The sequence below is a fragment of the Sprattus sprattus genome, assembly GCF_963457725.1.
Source record: "Sprattus sprattus genome assembly, chromosome: 3".
Taxonomy (NCBI): Eukaryota; Metazoa; Chordata; class Actinopteri; order Clupeiformes; family Clupeidae; genus Sprattus; species Sprattus sprattus.
This window is the reverse complement of record NC_137922.1, coordinates 5528730-5548539: the sequence shown is the minus strand read 5'-3', so window position 1 is coordinate 5548539 and position 19810 is coordinate 5528730. Positions and strand designations below refer to the sequence as shown.

The 19810-nt window shown below is 40.5% G+C and overlaps 1 protein-coding gene and 1 pseudogene across 2 annotated transcripts; both read right to left on the bottom strand.

Annotated features, from left to right (window-relative positions):
• Positions 1 to 1923: 1923 nt before the first annotated feature.
• On the bottom strand, positions 1924 to 14775 carry LOC308362970 (sodium/glucose cotransporter 4-like; the record flags this gene model as incomplete). Its single annotated transcript, XM_080835707.1, has 13 exons — positions 14701 to 14775; positions 14455 to 14526; positions 13906 to 14010; positions 13331 to 13495; positions 12800 to 12905; positions 12320 to 12400; positions 11941 to 12146; positions 5472 to 5607; positions 5218 to 5325; positions 3895 to 4045; positions 3020 to 3188; positions 2530 to 2745; positions 1924 to 2274 (listed from the first exon to the last, which is right to left on the bottom strand). Exons 2-13 carry the CDS (start codon positions 14467 to 14469, stop codon positions 1924 to 1926), a joined length of 1809 nt encoding a protein of 602 aa, XP_080691833.1. The 5' UTR covers positions 14470 to 14526; positions 14701 to 14775.
• A 496-nt stretch (positions 14776 to 15271) lies between these two features.
• On the bottom strand, positions 15272 to 17458 carry LOC308362100 (large ribosomal subunit protein mL55-like; annotated as a pseudogene). Its single transcript has 4 exons — positions 17394 to 17458; positions 17254 to 17335; positions 16247 to 16448; positions 15272 to 15431 (listed from the first exon to the last, which is right to left on the bottom strand). The product of its transcript is annotated as a large ribosomal subunit protein mL55-like (transcript).
• Positions 17459 to 19810: the final 2352 nt, after the last annotated feature.

Here is a 19810-nt window from a genome sequence, read left to right as displayed (position 1 = left end):
TCCGTATGTATATTGTACCATATGTAAAGTACACTTATCTAGTAAAAGAACAGTCAAGTTTTATATTGTATTTTCAGAATGTGTTGGAATGTTTTTCCTCTTCCAAAAATTGTCACTACCGAAACATCACATTTACTATAGTAAAAAAGTATTATTATTGACCTGTTCAGATTGTGTTTCCTTCCCTTCTCTGAAGAGTATTTTTACAAATATTTCTTGAAGGTTTTCACAATGAAATCCATAAAAATGAATTTTTTATCAAATTTTCAAGTTCAATTTATACAATTCATCAAAATCTAAGTGCAATATTTCTTTGTAAAATGCAAAATACTGATCATATTGATTCCAGAGTTGTTAATTGATGAAATTGAACATACATTAATCCAATCAGTATCATAACATTTTAGTTGATTACTCAATATACTTAATTTTTTACAAAACATCCTGTGTTTCGGTAGTGCTGCACTGTTTCGGTAGTGACATCCAGTGTTTCGGTAGTGACTGCACTGTTGGATGGATGTTCATTTCTCTCCCAAAATCTTCCAAAAGGTGCTCTGGGCCGCCCTTTAGTCCACACAACACATTTATTTAAAAATTATGGGATTGAACTACTTACCATTTCATTTTGTCACTACTGAAATCATCAGGTCACTACCATATGTTTCGGTAGTGACTGTTTCGGTAGTGACAATTCTAGCTAACTTTAAGCATAAATAAAGAATTCTAACAAGCACACGGCATGCAAACACATCTTTGAAGAGGTGAACACACATACAAACATAAGATTTTCCATGAAACCCCAAAAGGTTTACTTAATTGAAGAAAACATGCGTTTCGGTAGTGACAATTCTTAAGGTTACACGTCGATTTTCAGACTTTGGAACACATTTATATAAAAACTATGGGATTTAGCTACTTACCATTCAACCATGAGGGTCAGAGATGCAGTGTAACTGCATGGTCAAAAATGCAGAGTCGTGGCTAAAACACAGGCTCAGCCAATGGACTAAAACTCTTGTGTTTCGGTAGTGACATGAAAACTAGGGACATGATTTTTTGAGTATAGAAAATTGATTTAAAGATTAAACCCACAATAAATCTAAATATTCCAAGTTCTGTTTCAACCCAATCATAAAGATATTTGAAATTAAATCATTGAAAAAAATCTAAAAAAATTGAAAAGTGTTATTTAAAAGCATTGAAATTTAGATGTCAGGGTTGGGGACAGCTACTTCCCAATAGAAAGTACCCTATAAATGATGATTTTGTATATATTTAGCTTATCACTATCTCATGAAATGCATTGGGTTTATATAGACCATAACATTTTCTAATTAAATATCTATGCCTAAATACCTAATTGTTTTGTAAATAGTTTTTATTGTTGAGGGACTGCATATTACACGAATTCGGTAGAATGGCCCATATATTCATTGCTGTTTTAATTTGTGAAAAATGAAAAATTTCACTTTGGTATTTTCACAAATATGCAGTTTTCCTTCAATCCTTCACATTTGCTGTGACAAAAATATAGATCGTACATGCTCTGTCATGTAATAGGTGTAAAACATACTGAATTAACGATAAGTAGACAACTACTAAAGAGTAAGAACAGCAGGAATATGTCCTTTTCTGTAAGCAAATATGTCCTTTACTATAAGCAAAATACTTAAACCAAATGTTTTATTTGTTTAAATGAGATGATTTTTTTCCTCATATTGTAGAGATGGGTTTGGATATACACTTTCAAGCAACTACTCCTATCCTCGTTGTGGATAGTATGCATGCAAATTACACTTAAATCTTTAAATAATGATACATAATTTTTATCGTGACATTTGTGAATTTTTAGGAATAACTCAAATTATAAAATATATTTGTACAAAGTTATATTTTGTCTTCAATATATTTAGACAATTATGGTCAGGCAAAGAAGCCCCACAGAAAGACATTGATAGTGAGAAGAATAAGTGCATTGATGTTGCAGACATTGCGCCACATAGGAATCTCCTCTATGTTGGTCAGCTTCCTCTCCAGAGCCTGCTGCTCCTCCGCACTGAGCCGGGCCTCGGCACGTCCAGACAGACCACACAGCCACATGGCCGCTCTTTTCCAGCACGATGCGGCGGCCTGCTCCTCCTTCAGCTCAGGAGAGTCCCGGGTGTCCAGAGAGTCAGGCTTCTCTTTGGCCTCCTCAGGCAGGGTTGCCCAGGGGTCCTGTAGCTCCACGCGCGGCTCCTTGCTGTGCCTCGTCCACCATGTCAGCCGTACAAGCTGCAGGGGTGAAAGGTCATTCTAAGAATCTCAAGAGTCCCAAGACAAGAAGAGTAAAGCTCTCTTGCAACTTTCCTTCCTGAAAAGAAACACCCTGTTAAGATTACCAGATAAAATATCACAAAGTCTGTGTGTTAATAAAAGTACTTGAGAACATCCCGTTTACCATGATCTGTCTATGTCTGTGTGTCTGTGTCTGTGTGTGCATATGTGTCTGTGTCTGTGTATGTGTCTGTGTGTGTATGAGGTCCTCACGTGCTTGTCCTCGATGGGTGGGGTGCAGAGGCTGACCACTGTGATGATAAGAGTGGTGACCCCAAGTAGGATGAGAGCGAAGTACAGGTAGTGCACATCCTTTAGCAACGCCGGCCGTGTGTCCTCCTGGCCACAAGAGGGAGTGCTGTACACAAACTCCATTACCATTCTCACGGTCCCCACAACCAGGCCCACCATGAGGCCCCAGAAGGCTCCCTGGAGGACCAATAATACACACACACATACACACACAATGAGAAATAGCTAGAATGAGTTCACTCCTGGTCAATAGCACATTGTTAAAAAATGGTTAAACCCTAATTTACTGTGATAATTCCTTTTAAAAACTACTCCCTGCTCAAAAAGTAAGGACCTACTAAGCCACAGAAATAACCAGACATCTGGTAAGTCAATCTAATGAGTTAACAGACATCCCCAGACATCTTTCTGTCAAAAGCTGCCCTGTGTAACCCATGCAGAGAGGCGCCACCTGCTCATTGACACGCTTCCAGAAGATGGCCAGGACGAAGAGAGCAGTGATGGGGGGCGCTAGGTAGCTGGTGATGGCCTGCACGTAGTCAAAGAGCTGCCCGCTGTTGGCAGTCTGGATGATGGGAATCCACACAATACTCAGGGCCACCATCAGCAGGATGAACACCCTGAGAGACAACAGCAACGACAGGATTGTCTCTTGATGAAAGCCTTATGATGCAATGATAATACTATTACAAACATGTTATAGTATATTAGATTATTCATATTACAGTAGGTTTAATGTCTACATTATATTTCATTTGATAGCCACAACTGACAGGAGCTGTAGTCCAAAGGGAGGCAAAGGCAGTTGAGTTTTACTGACTTTGATTTTAAATTTCACTGCATTTCTGCCTCAGTTGTGATGGGGCAGTGATTAGCGGAAGGTAAGCAACAGCTTCTCTGTTCCTCTTCATATTCAGTGTGGTGAGTGGTGTGCTGAGGTTGCCTATGACTACGAGCCATGGGACTACGAGCTGATCAAGCAATACGAGATGCCACAAGACAGGACATGTGTGGAAAGGGGAAATCCGTGATTCTTATCCAATTCACTTTTTGTCAAATTCAGAAAATTGCTCTTTTCAGTCCTCCAGCTGTCCATTCTGTGTGTGCGCTCAAAAAACTGCTGTGTTTGTACATAGCCGCGCCTGTGCGACACTATTGAGCTTAAATGTCAACAACCTTTCGTCAGACCCGCGGACTTCACGTTTAATACCCAGTCAACCTCAGGAACGGACATCAACTATGCTCCACCTATCAGTGGGTGCTCTCCCTATCATGTGACTTGGTCTATACAATCACTGTGGAGTGTGGCGTTGACTTCCTGTCTACCTGCCCACCACCATGAGCTCCCCCTCGGAGGCGTGTGGGCGCACACGCTGCCAGATGTCCATGGTGAAGAGCGTGCTGCTGCTGTTGAAGATGGACGTGAGGGAGGACATGAGAGCAGCCATCATGACGGCGATCATCAGACCTCGCAGGCCTGGAGGGCAGAGGAACAGACTGAGCAAAACCCACAACCACCATGACAAACCTACTCACAGACAACACACACACAAACAAGCAGGCAAGTGTAGTGCAACCTCATGAATGTCACGTTGTTAGCAGCTACCTCAGATAATGCCCAGCGGATGAACCATCGCCAACCATAACCTTTTTCTAATCTTCTCAAAGGCCTTTGAAGTATAAGATCCTATGTTAGAATTGAATGTGAAGTCTAACTTGTGTAATGTGAGGTTAGCCTGTATGATTGTATTTTAATGAACCTAAATGTTGACTGGTCACATCACAGCCTCTGATAAAGTTGATGTAGGCATCATAAAGGAATTATCCTTACAAAAGAAAACGTACTCTGTCTTTCTCTCTGTTTCTCGATACAGACTTCACGTGTTCATATTTGAAGCATGTTTTCATATTTAAAGCAAGTGTTCATATTTAAAGCGCGTGTTCATATTTAAAACAAGTGTACATATTTAAAGCACGTGTTCATACTAAAGCATGATTTCATATATAAAGCACGTGTTCATATTTAAAGCATGTATTCATACTTAAAGCATGTTTTCATATATAAAGCACCTGTTCATATTTAAAGCATGTGTACATATTTAAAGCACGTGTACATATTTAAAGCATGTTTTCATATTTAAAGCATGTGTTCATATTTAAAGCACGTGTTCATATTCAAAGCATGTGTTCATACTTAAAGCATGTGTTCATATTTAAAGTACGTGTTCATATTTAAAGCACGTGTACATACTTAAAGCATGTGTTCATATTTAAAGCATGTTTTCATATTTAAAACACGTGTACATATTTAAAGCATGTTTTCATATTTAAAGCATGTGTTCATATTTAAAGCATGTTTTCATATTTAAAACATGTTTTCATATTTAAAGCATGTGTTCATACTTAAAGCATATGTTCATATTTAAAGCATGTTTTCATATTTAAAGCATGTGTTCATACTTAAAGCATGTGTTCATATTTAAAGCATGTTTTCATATTTAAAGCATGTGTTCATATTTAAAGCGTGTTTTCATATTTAAAGCACGTGTACATATTTAAAGCACGTGTTCATATTTAAAGCATGTTTTCGTATTTAAAGCGTGTTTTCATATTTAAAACAAGGTTGTCTAATCAATAGAACAGTCTCACCTGCTGGCATGAGTTCCACCACTAATTTAGGATAGGCGATGTTGGAACACCCCACACTAGTCTCACAGATGCGTTGACATTCCACAGGGTCAACACAACCCACTTCATCTAAACACAACAACAACAACAGGACAACAACACAGAGGGGGGCAAAAAAATGAAAAATCAAACATGCATGAAATCACGAACGTGTCCATAAATCTGAAAAGTCCATCTTTAACATGCTTTTCAGGCGGTGTATCTGTATGCTTTACCTGGGAAGAGTGCCCTGCTGATCATGCCTGGCATGACGATGAAGAACATGGGCAGCACCTTGAGGTACCCTGCCAAAACAGACCCCCCTTTTGCATGGGACATATTCTTGGCTGCCAGTGACCTCTGAACTATAACCTGCGAACAAGAGAGTTTAAAATGTCTCAGTCTTACTTTGAATGAAAGCAATGATACCCCTGTAAGCAAAATTACGTCCCCTCGACGTCCTGTAATGGTCTCTCTGAACGTTCTAAAAACGTAAATGTGTATGGTTCCCTTGACAACTCAAGGACGTTTTGCACGACGTTCCAAGACCGTCCCGAGGAAGTTGCGGTGACAACTGGGAAACGTTTTCTATAGGTCCTGGGGACGTTATGCAGGACGTTGCAAGCACCTCCCGAGGGCATTGTGGTTGCTGAGCTAAATGAAGAAAATAAAATAATAATAGATGGCGGAGCCGTCGTTTTGCTTACAGGGCGCACTCACACACAAGTTCAAGTTCATTTATATTACACATTTCATATGATATGCATAGACACACACACAGACGCACACGCTTACAAACTTGATTGCAGGCATGGGACTTGAACCGTAGACCTTCCTATTACTAAACGACTTCACTACCTACTGTACTAACACTGTATGATTACTATTGTGTCACTTTAACACGTTTAGCACAGTGTGAGACAGCCAAGAAACTTAGTCATTTTTTTCCTATGGTTTGAGGAAAAGCATATTGTAGCGATCTCAGTCACTACGGATTGAGGGTTTTCTTTAATGATTCCTTTTTTAATTAACATCCATGGCACGTCACGGACGTGCGGGCAGGGAGGCAGAATAACTAGCCAAACTAAGAATGATATGAATAAATAAAATAAATATGAATGCTTCTCTACTGATCTGTGCTATAAATGTAATGTCTGCATGATTCCAATACAATGCATACATAGGAAGGTCTATCAAGTGTCTAGCTTTAACATTGAGCTTTCCACAGGCCTTCAAAGATGCTGCAACAGAACGAGCTCACCGGTCAAATTGTCTGATTGGAATTTCTTAAAAATCCCGTCTCGCAAACACAATCTGGATTTGACAACAATCCTAATATTTAGGCCTATAAAGCAAACGTGCACTGCCCTTATTATGTTTTAAAGGAACAGGCTAATCTGCCGTTAGAAACACGCATGCTGCATTTTAAATAAAGGGCAAACGAGAAGGATCCAATTTTATTATACTGTCTAATCTATGCCCGTGCGTGTGCGCGCCGATAGGAGCCGAGAGCGGTAGGCTATTGCAGACAGAGATTTGGAAAAATTATAGCTCGCACTCGCAGCATATTGAAAATTGGAGCTGTGAACTTAGTTAAAAATTTTGTATTAGGAACAATTAACTGAGCTAGTTCGTGTAGAAAGTGAACTTTCCAAACACTGAATACCTGAAGCCCTAGATGTTCGAACAGCATCACCAGAGAAAAAGCCGAAATGTCGGGCGTTTATGTCGTTATAGAGTGACAAGTTCTCTTGGCTAAGGTGCGAGGTAATTGATAGTCACAGTAAAATGTTCTGTTAGCACTGCGAAAAGGCGACGCAAAGGATTCACAAGAGTGTCGAATAATTTAAGAATCTCTGCTCTCATTGAACAGAGCAATGACCATGTTGCGGCGCTCATTTAAACGCCACAGCAGGTTGCGATTAAAGGCCACTTATTGACGCGCATCAGACATTAATGTTTTTGTTTCCCATTGTAAACTTAGGAAAATAAACATGTTGCATTCTAAACTATCTGATTATGTTATTATTTAAGCTACGCAGGCCGTAGTTTTCTTCAATAGGCTAATTTAGAAGCAGAAGGTTAGATATTTGGCCTGCTTATCATTACAATGTCGGGCAAATTAAAAACATTTTTCTCTAGCGGAACCTCTGGCTCAGAGAGGACCATCAGAGGACGTCAAGGGGGCGCAAATGTCCCGCAGAGGACCACAGGTAAAGGTAACGGGGGCGTTTTTGAAGGACGTCCTGGAGACGTATGCTGAGAGACCACAAAAAGAACGTTCCCTAAAAGTCTGTTTTAAGGCTCATGCGAACGTCCCGCAGTGGACCACAGGTAAAGGTAACAGGGACGTTTTTGAAGGACGTCCTGGAGACGTATGCTGAGAGACCAAATAAGAACGTTCCCTAAAAGTCAGTTTTAAGGCTCATGCGAACGTCCCGCAGTGGACCACAGGTAAAGGTAACGGGGATGTTTTTGAAGGACGTCCTGGAGACGTATGCTGAGAGACCAAATAAGAACAATCCCTAAAAGTCCGTTTTAAGGCTCATGCGAACATCACGCAGAGGACCTGCAGGTAAAGGTTACGGGGACGTTTTTAATGGAAGTCCTGGGGACGTGTGCTGACAGACCAAATTATAAGGTTCCCTAAAAGTCCGTTTTAAGGCTCATGCGAACGTCACACATGAAGACCACAGGTAAAGGTAACGGGGACGTTTTTGAAGGACGCCCTGGGGACGTGTGCTGAGAGACCAAATTATAATGTTCCCTAAAAGTCCGATTAAAGACTCATGCGAACGTCACAGAAGGACCAAAGGTAGACTTGCTACGAACGTCAAAAACGTTCTGGTACCGTCCTCTAGCGAACGTTGTTGCGGGGACCAATTGGGGACGATTGGGGACCTTGCGAATGTCCTGTTAACGTCCTGGGGACGTTCCCTGTTTGCGGGGACAGTATAAGACATGTGAATTTGTCAGACTGATAAAAATACAACTATACTGAAATTTAACTTCCTAACTCCCTGACGAATAACTCCCTGACACTGCATACATACTGTATATTTACCAATATTTTCATTCAGTTTAATTAATCTATATCGTAATTAAGATGCCACATCAATATCTAAGGTGGAATATCCTAGGTTGGCTTCGGTCAAGCTTTTTCCTTAAAGCAGCAGTATGGGGTAACACAACACAGAACTACATTGTGCATATCCTGGTTGCCGTGTGGGAACGAAATGCGCTTACCACTCTTTCACATGACCATTAATCAACAAAATTAATTTGAAGATGATACCAAAACCAGTTGCCTACAAAGACATACCTCAAATGGTGGCAAATTGTTGCACAGTGTTGCTTTAATTACACCGCATATCTCAACATTCGTTGTTCTCTTTTCTGATGTAAAAGTAATTTTGACCCTACATTCACAGTATGTGTTAGTAGTAGCATTAGCGTGGATTTTAGCCTGTTAGTGACCTTTGACCCTACATTCACAGTATGTGTTAGTAGTAGCATTAGCGTGGATTTTAGCCTGTTAGTGACCTTTTGACCCTACATTCACAGTATGTGTTAGTAGTAGCATTAGCGTGGATATTAGCCTGTTAGTGACCTTTGACCCTACATTCACAGTGTGTGTGTTAGCATAGATATCTATAATAAAGGCTAGATATCCTGCTTGCGTTTCTGGCCGACGGAGCCGAATGTCCGCACATTTCGGCCATTTTGAGGACAGTATAGCTCACTCCCCCTTAACATTGTGTTGGTAGTGGTACTTTTTAAGTAACCAGAACTTGCTCAATTTTCAACCGATTTTCGACCGGGTTGGATTGTTATAAACGTAAGATATTTCTTATGGCACTACATACTTATGAAGAATTATAAACATGGGTTTTCATATGAAAATAACATTGACAGGTCTCTGACAGGTCTCGTTTCAAGGGAGTGTTCAATAGAGCAGGTTGCACAAAATTCTGGCAGCAATTTCCTGTCGAAATCATAATGTAAGATGTTTAACAAACCAACCCGATTGGAAATCATGTGCAACTTCAGTTTTATTATGTGCAACTTAAGTTATATTGAAAAGAAAGAACAATTACTCGCCAATTGATGTCAAATGACTGATACACAATAGCCGTGATACACAATTAAGCTGGACATTTCAACATATTACCAAGGTAATGACGATTGTAAATCAAGTCATTTGTGAATCCGTCAAAAATGTTCGCGAGATAAGAGTGTAAACGATTGTGAAGATCACTGACGTTACCTAACGCATAGATATCTATAATAAAGGCTAGATATCCTGCCTGCGTTTCTGGCCGACGGAGTCGAATGTCCGCACATTTCGGCCATTTTGAGGACAGTATAGCTCACTCCCCTTGGTAGTGGTACTTTTTAAATAACCACAACTTGCTCAATTTTCAACCGATTTTCAAACGGGTTGGTTTGTTATAAACGTAAGATATTTCTTATGTCACTACATACTTATGAAGAACTATAAACATGGGTTTTCATATGAAAATAACATTGACAGGTCTCTGACAGGTCTCGTTTCAAGGGAGTGTTCAATAGAGCAGGTTGCACAAAATTCTGGCATCTTCATTGGCAATAAAGTCAGCAATTTCCTGTCGAAATCATAATGTAAGATGTTTAACAAACCAACCCGATTGGAAATCATGTGCAACTTCAGTTTTATTATGTGCAACTTAAGTTATATTGAAAAGAAAGAACAATTACTCTCCAATTGATATAAAATGACTGATACACAATAGCCGTGATACACAATTAAGCTGCACATTTCAACATGTTCAAGCATCCAGAATTATTACCAAGGTAATGACGATTGTAAATCAAGTCATTTGTAAATCCGTCAAAATTTCCGCGAGATAAGAGTGTAAACGATTGTGAAGATCACTGACGTTACCTAACGTACCACTGATCCCTACCGGAAGCATACTGTCCTCAAAATGGCCTCCTGTGCAGACGTTCAAGAGACCGCCGTTGCACCCCCTTGACCTAACGTACCACTGATCCCTACCGGAAGCATACTGTCCTCAAAATGGCCTCCTGTGCAGACTTTCAAGAGTCCGCCATAAACCATCTAGCCTTTATCTAAGATACAGTGGCGGTCCGTGCATTTCACGACTAGGCCTTCAGCGATGTCCTACACGATGTTAAACTGAGTGAATCCACCTCCTAATACCATCATTATGACGCCATGGCTCTCGAACCAGTATATTTTATACAGAAAGGCAGTATAAGTGAGCATTGCATCACCTTAACATAGTCGAGTACAACAGACTTTATTAATATTTCCGGAGCATTTCAAATCAATACACCCGTATTAACAATACATTAAGAGTATTAAACTCTAAGTTATATGATCGCTTGGATATTACTGTCACAACTTAAAAATAAAAGGCGATTTTCAGGGATTAGTCTACAAAGTTTTATTAAGTCCACCAAAAGTAGCCTATGTGACTCAATGTGAGGTTTAACAAGTTTAACAAGTAACATCGCATTGTCCCACCTGCAAAGCAGTTTCATTAAACTTCCCATCCTCACGATATCCAGTTTTTCTTGAAAGTTCCGTCTTGAAAATGGCGTTGTAATTGTATCAAAAACTGGAATTATCAAGTTTGTGTAAACTAATTTATTTGAGTTGGTTAATGTAATTATATTTAGTCTTACCAATTGAAACAACTAGAAGAATAAGCATTGAAACCGATGTACGTCGTTTTAGCCAGCTAAACTGAGCACTGAAGCACTGCACCGGTCTGCCTCAGTATCCAATCAAAGGACGTTTACGTGTCACGTTCAACACGAGGAAAGAAATCTTCCGGGCCTTCTAGAAGGCCCAGTGTCGCCAACTCGAAATCTGATTGGTTGTCACAACTGTCTGTTTCAGTTCATTCAACTTAAATGAACTGAAACAGCAAGTTGTGATAGCCAATCAGATGTACACGGGCCTTCAATGTGAATTCTGAAGGCCTCAGGGAAGATTTCTGTTCTCTGGGAAGATTTCAAGGAGCGTGGCAACACATGATAGCGGAAATATGATTGGATGAAAGCTCTAACATAAATGAACAACGCTGGAAGCATGAAATGAAGATAATGGACTATGGGGAATCATTTAATACATATTTATGAAAAGAAAATATTAAAATTAAATTTATTTTATTACATTTATTTTCTGATGATGTTTAGGCCAGCAGAGAAGGCCTTGAAGGCCCTGACGGACCGCCACTGCTAAGATATCTATGTGTGTTAGTAGTAGCATTAGCGTGGATTTTAGCCTGTTAGTGATCTTTGACCCTACATTCACAGTATGTGTTAGCAGTAGCATTAGCGTGGATATTAGCCTGTTAGTGACCTTTGACCCTACATTCACAGTGTGTGTGTTAGTAGTAGCATTAGCGTGGATATTAGCCTGTTAGTGACCTTTGACCCTACATTCACAGTGTGTGTTAGTAGTAGCATTAGCGTGGATATTAGCCTGTTAGTGACCTTTGACCCTACACTCACAGTGTGTGTTAGTAGTAGCATTAGCGTGGATATTAGCCTGTTAGTGACCTTTGACCCTACATTCACAGTATGTGTTAGTAGTAGCATTAGCGTGGATATTAGCCTGTTAGTGACCTTTGACCCTACATTCACAGTGTGTGTTAGTAGTAGCATTAGCGTGGATATTAGCCTGTAAGTGACCTGGTCGGTACACCACGCCCAGGTGGCCAGCACAGTGAGCCCAAACACCAGGCCGGGCCAGGGCAGGTCTCCGGTCAGCGGGTCCCTGAACATGTGGAAGGCGTCGGTCCGCGGCAGGTGGCACGTGGTGTTGGGCACAGTGATGTTGGGCACGGCCTTCTCATATTGATCCATTAGGCCTTCATACCATCCCACCTTATCAAACGCTGTCAGGGAGAGCAGTACAGTACGACCATGCTTTCAGAAGTATAAAACGGAAATGAATCAATCAGTTCTAGTATTATAAGCAATCAATAACTCAAAGTTGTAGTAAATCAAACGATACAAAACAATAACAATTGAGTTGGTGTGGTTGAAAGACAGAGAATAAAATATATACCTATAAACATGAGAACAAATGCTCCAATTACCATGACGACTGTCTGCAATGCATCGGTATAAATAACTGCCGTCAATCCACCTGCACCACAAGACATCAGGGGATAAGTGTCACTCACACAGGACAAATTATTAGCTTAAATAGTTATCAAACTTTAAATAAACAGACATGGAAATCTGTGCCCTGTCTAAACGTGCCTCATGATCATTGACTGTCATTTTGTGCAAACTTCTGAAGGATAAGGAACAGGTATGCAGAGTCAGCAGGTGACCGCATACCTGTCCTCGGGTATTTAGCCATGTACAGTTTACGAAACAGAGAACAGCTTCCACAAGCATTCACAACAAATCAAAAGCTTTAGTGTACAGATACTTTACATCTCTATTTGCTATTTGTTTATGTCTTGCATCTGTACCTATCTTGCGTTTGTATGTGCATAGAGTCCTACCTTTTTCCCCCATTGATTAAAAGCATTACTACCTGCTATAGTATAGACTGCTGTCACAGCAATGAGCACAACAGTGGAGAGGTAGAGATCCCAACCCAGGGAAACCCGGATGAACAAAGCACCAGAGAAGATATCTGTCTGCACACACACAGAACACAGAAATCAATTCAGTTCAAAAAGGCAGCTTATTCAGTAGAACCACAGCTATTAGGGTGTACAGGGGTCCAGGCCCTGGGCTCTGTAAAACACCTTTAGGTAATTTTATTGCTTTGGCAATATATAAATAAAATTGAATTGAATTATTAAAATGATAAGAATTGCCCTAACTGTACAGTACATGGCTGGTGTGTTGTGCATTATATAGAGTAGATGTTCAGTTGGTGTTGAGCTGGTGTTAATAACATTTGCCAGTCTTATATTTGCTTGCAATATTTTTACATCACTTGTCACACACATATATATATATTTGCTTGCAAGGGGACATCTGATATTTTATGACATGTTTTAAGAGGTCAGACCAGACAAAAAGCTAACCAGGCACAGAGTGCTTCCTGAGGCCTTACTGATATTTTGGTGAGTATGTAGAGGATAAGTGAGAGTACACTCATGTAGATTCGGATACGCTGGCCGCCAAACCTCTTCCTCAGGTACTCCGGCATGGTGACCACACCGGCGGCGATGTACACCGGCACGAAGATCCAGCCCAGGGCAACCAGGACCCAGGACGCCTGAAAGTGTGCCAAAAAATATGCACTTCTCACCACAGCCACTGAATCGCATCTCACCAACCCATGCACTTCTCACCACAACCACATCACACTTCTCACCACAGCCACATCTCACAAACCCATGCACTTCTCGCCACAGCCACATCTCACAAACCCATGCACTTCTCACCACAGCCACATCTCACAAACCCATGCACTTCTCACCACAACCACATCTCACTTCTCACCACAGCCACATCTCACAAACCCATGCACTTCTCGCCACAGCCACATCTCACAAACCCATGCACTTCTCACCACAGCCACATCTCACCACAACCACTGAATCACATCTCACCAACCCATGTCAGATAGCTGAAATACCAGAGTCGTGGTAACTGCGTTGTATTACTCTTAAGAGCATGACCTACATTCCACTCAAAGCCCCCGACTGCAATGCCTCCTGCGGCCCCCGACCCCGCCAGCCCAATGAACAGACCGCTGCCAACATTGCTGGACATCAGAGAGGCGCCGATCTGGGAGGACAGAAGAGTGGGGCGACAGTAGTACAGGAGGTAGAGAAGTCGTTTAGTAATCAGGAGGTTGCTGGTTCGATTCTCTGTCAAAGTGTTCTTGAGCGAGACACTGAACCCCTAATTGCTCCTGATGTGCAGTGTGCCATCAGTGTAAATGTGTATACATCCTTGTAAAATGCTAAATGTAAGATCAGGATGACGAGGGACCAAGGAAACACCTCCATTGATTACAGCATAAATCTGTCTACATATTTATATATTTTTTAAACATTTTCAGGGTTCTTGTGTATGTGGTTTTAAGCGTATTGGGATGTTCTAAAACAGAGCTCTGCATAAAAGCTACTGAATGATGAGGACTAAAGAAACACCATTCCAATCGGTACACCCTGATGATTGAATCATCAGGAAAAAAGTCCACCTGTAGAATTAGAACTGGGTACTTACAGGCCACCATGTCATGGATCTTCCAGCCAAAAAGTAGCCCCCTACTGTTCCCCGGTTGGCTCTGAATGAGGACTATGATAAAGCAAGCAGAGGAGGATACTGTGTGTGTGTGCATTCCACAAATACCTCCACTTTAGCAACATAAGGAAGATTCAACTTAGTCACTCGTTAGTGTTTCCTTTAACTCTTTGGATTCACCGTCTACACAAGAAGGAAAGTATGACTTCTCTCTTCCTTCTGACTTACCCATATTCCCACACCTAGGACGAAGACGAAATACACCACCACCACTGCAATGTCAGCAGCCTCCAGAGAAACTTTGCCATTCCTGTCGGCGTACGAACCAACCGTAGTGCCCATTACTGGCCGGGTTGTCATTGCCATTCAACAATAAGGAAGTGTGAGCTGTGTCTGAGGCACAGACAGAGACTAATCATTAATTTACTGTTATCAGAACATGAGGAATGCACCTCATAGGTTATGCATAAACCAGGAACACTCCATTTCCAAGTGTCAATCACAGACCGTCACAACTCTGTTCTTAGTTCTCTAAGCCAGGGAAGCTACTCCAGATTCCCTGGAACCATCTTACATGTCTAATGATTAATAACAGCTTCATGTCTACCAACTAGCACATGACCTGTTTGTTACAGCACACCGCCTCATGTGTAATTTTTATTGAAACTTTCAGCTAAAGAAAAGGTCCTTGTTACGGTTGTATAGTTGTGGAAAATGTTTATTTATAATGACCTGACAATAATTACAATACCATATTGTGTGTATACAGGAATGAAACAAGAACACTCAAACAGGCTGATCACCTTTTCTTCCAGAACTGGCTGTAATCATCAATTTTAAAGTCTTCTTTTAACGTCTTCAAAGTATTTCTCTTTCTTTACGACAGCCTTCTTTGGATCCCTCTTCTTTAACCTGGCTTTCCTATCCTCTTCAGACAGAGTACTGATGTCCACCGGCATCTGAAAAGACATACATATCATGTAAGGCTGTTATTATAAACATATCCAGTCATTTCAGTGAGGAACTCGCTCAGCCTGAGAGGAGTCAGGTATGCAATGTTATGCAATGGTATGTTATGTTGTTAATCTGATGGGCCAGTTGAAATAAAATGACACTGTGTGCCTATGTGTGTTGATGCTTAGTTTCTTTATGCATACATTTCAATACACTTAATTAAAAATGGAATATGATCATGCACACATTTCAAATACATAGATGGTGTTTTTTAAATCAAAATGTAAAAATAAGGCTACCACGTTTTAAGTATTTTATGCAATAAAATGCACATGTAGTTGCTTCAGGTATCTGTATGCCATCCAGGTATGAGATCAGCAACGTTAGGTAGGCTTATGTACCAGTAGTATTCTTTTTGGCTCCTTGTATCTAATGTTGATGGTGGAAGACTGGATACTGTTTTTGTGGCCAATTATTAAGTATTAAACTAATTCACAATCAGAAGTCAGACAAAGGACGCATTGTTCAAAATGGATTTACTGTAAGTAAGTTAGGCCTACAGTAAAGAGATGCATACCGGATATTACATCTGCCCTTAAACAACCCGCCAAGACAATTTAAACCAACATTAAACACCACCCATCTTTGCTTCATTGGCTGACCTAGCCAGCCAATTAAAACATGACCTCCTCATCTGACACCAAACAAATACCACACCCATTTTCTAGGTAAACCCCTTTTTGACATTGTATTGTGTGTGTGTGTGAGTGTGTGTGTGACTAACCCCTGAAATGAATTATCCCAAATGACTTCTTACTCATAGTAGTATTCTTTTTGGCTCCTTGTACCTGATGTTGATGGTGGAGCCGTCAGGACGGACGAGCAAGACTGGATACTGTCTCTCATATTTATTTATTTCTTGTACACGAACTACCGAGGTCCTGTTTGACGTTTGGTGAACCCCAGTCGTGTGTAATCCCGATGCGACGACTGCATGTCTATGGACTGCGTTCTGCAGACATCTTGGAGAAATAAACAGTGAGATCAGACAGTGGTGAGATGTAAGCTTCTGTGACAGACCATACACATAGCCTACAACATGGAAAACATAGTAACTTATCCCATCAATGACAGGGATGCATTACCTCTGACACCATGGCGTGCCCTTAACTTAAACGGCAATTTATACTACTCATATTTTTTCAGGAACTGCTGCTAAACCGCTCATGCTGTTCAGTCAACTGTTGTTTGTGCATACTGTTGATATGACCAACTGTACATGTGTTATTTATACTGTACATGCAACCTTCATTTGGCACTCCCTACTCTCCAACTCCGTCTACTACACCTCTGTATACAACCAATAATACTAATTATAATCTTTTTTTATAATGATATTATATTTGATTTGATTGATTTACATGCCGATTATTACAGGTAGACAAGACACCAACACATCAGGAAAAAATTAGGGCACGAATCATAAACACACTGACTCTACTCGCTAACATAAACTAGGGAGGAAAACCATAAGATAATATTGTAAGACATAACGTTAGCATTGTTTGTGGTGTAGTACATCCCATACCTGCACCTCTGTTAGTACTAGTAGCACTAACTTTTGCTGTTCCAGTTAAATGCTAACTGCAGTTAATTTGTTTTGTACCTGTACGCAACACAAGGACAATAAAGCGGAATCTAATATAATCTGTAATTTCACTTTAAGGTTATCGAGCTGTCTGTCAAATCACTAAACATTATGCTAACGTTAGCCAGCGTTTCTTTACCCTGCAAACTCTAGATTTGTTTAGCACACACTCCACTCACCTGATCAGACACGTTTTATATCCATGTATTATTTAATGCCATATTGCTGTCGTTGGCTTTATTAAATATATGCCGGAACACCCTGCAGTCACAACAGGTCTTGCGAAGGTCACATGGACTGGTGTCTAAGAAATGAATACCGGCTGGAAAAAACACTGTCTGCGCTTCTTCGTTTCTGTCACCGGTGCTGGTGTTCATGCCTCATCACAGATGTGGGTAGACGATGGGTTGACTGAAAAAACGATGGGTTGACAACCAATCAATATTCTAGAATTCGTCTAAGATTAGTTACCAGGCAGGAACTGAAAACACCATTTATTTGATTGGCTATAACCAGGACCTCTACTTTTTTTCACTTAGCTACAACGACGTTTTCCTGACTTTGAATGTGGTGTCACGGTTAACGCTGCTGTTAAACATTAAAAGCACATGATGATAGTTTAATGATGATTGTACTGTATATCTGCAACTTCTCAACAGAACACAATGCACTTGGGTAACCTTTCAACTTCAAGCTTGTGACATATCCTACAATTAAGCACAGTTAAATTCATATGATTTAATATGAGATTCAAATGAATTAAAAGCTGTTGTTCAAGAACTTTCAAGAACCTCTAACAGATTCACAAACTTTCAAGCACCACTGTATGTAGCCTAGTCATCCTCACATAACCCAACAAATGGCAAAGTCACCCCAATATTCATGCAATTATAAATTTAATTTAAATAGCCAGATTGGGGTTCAAAAAAATGAAGTTGAAAGGACCGAAGAGTTTTTAGAGGATCCGATGATCCAACGGATCATTGAGCTGTGTTGGTGACTTAAAAAGCTAGGTGGCACAGTCCCATCTCTGGAGTAGATGTGTTGGTCAGCCTAGATGCAGTCTCTTCCAGTTTAGCTTGGCTCTAAGAAGCAGTCAGTTCAACAGTAGCCTCATTGAGCCGAGTCTCAAAAGATGTTGCACAGGCTGAAAAAGAGATGGTGAAGAAGAAAAAAACACTTTCCAAGTATGTTTACTTAGTGAATACTCAATGTTACAGTGAATGGATGTATCTTTATGTGTTCAGACACTCAGTTTCACTTACCTGAGACGTTGATGTTCTCTTCAAAGGACTTATCCTCACAATGCCCAATTTTAGCACCTTTCCGTATGTTCTGATTAAGCAAGAGAGAGATTAATCATTTCAAATTCAAATTTTAATGAATGAAGAAATATCTAAATTGCATACTCACGGATCAGGTTACACCAATTTGTTCCTCACTCAGTAGCCTCTGTGATCAGCATTAGTACACATAATGTCTAAAATTACAATAACATCTCGTATAGAAACTGATCTCCACCTTGAAGGAGAACTTGAATTTTGGCATCCTGAAGAACCAGCACCCTACGGTCTCTTCCTCCTGTGGCATCTCCAGTGGGCCAGCAGATACAGGAGCCTTGGTGACCTCAGCCAGCGTCTCACTGAGCTCTGTGAGAAAATATGGAATGATTTATATATCCTCCTCATCCAAACTGGTTCATTTATAGCAGGTCAAATCGTGAACATAGTTACATCTAGTTGAAGTGTTGCTTCAAATATCACCATGAACTTACTAGTGTTTGCAACAGGAGAGGGCTGGCTCTGACTCTGTGACCCTCTCTTTGGTTTCTGAAGAACACATAGTTATATAGTAACTAAAAGATATACCCTACAACTGGGCACAGTACATCTTGTAGTGTATAGACAGTATGGCTGTATGACAGTTCAAAACTCCATGAGCTACATGATGCATGCTTGATACTCCACCTTGAATTTCATTGTTGGCATCTTCAACCAAGCTGGAAACATTTTTTTCCTGGTCTTTTCCTTTCCTTGGTCTTGTCCAACTGCAGCTTGAATTGAAGGGAGGTGTGTAGAAGCTGCTATGCTGGTTTGGCTACAAGTCTTTATGATTTCTTTTGCTAGCGTTTCTACCAGTGATGATTCAAAAGATTCATCTTGTGATTCAAAGGCAGAACGGAGGACATCTTTAGACCCAAACTGAAGAATAAGATCCTTGTAAACATTTCTGTAGATCTGGTTAAAATGTACGTCTTGAGGATAGATTTCATCGCCTGTCATGCCAAAAGCTGTATCGAGCTCAGACAGAATCTTCCGAATCAAGTCTCTGGACATATCCAGCACATTATCTGGAAGTCCATCCAGTTGGGTGCCAATGTCCTGGTGGAAGCGATTGACTTTCTTCAGGAGTCGAATGACCAGCATGGAGACCAAGGTGGCATAATCATTCTTGTTGGACTCTAACAGACGTAGGTGAGATGAACTGTTGACTCCTTTACACTGTCTATTTGGCATCAAATCTTTATGTTTGTCAAAAGTACAAGGCAGCAGATTGTTTGAGTCAGTGGTGGATGATTTATCGTTAGTGACCTCTGCCTGTTTGTCTAAGAGTTTCTGATTCTCCTTGACTAATTCCTTCAAGTCAGAAGCATAATTTTCCTTCATGATTTCCATGTTGATTTCCACCATGACTTCGTTGGTCATCACCTGGGTGAATAAGTTCACTGTATTTCCA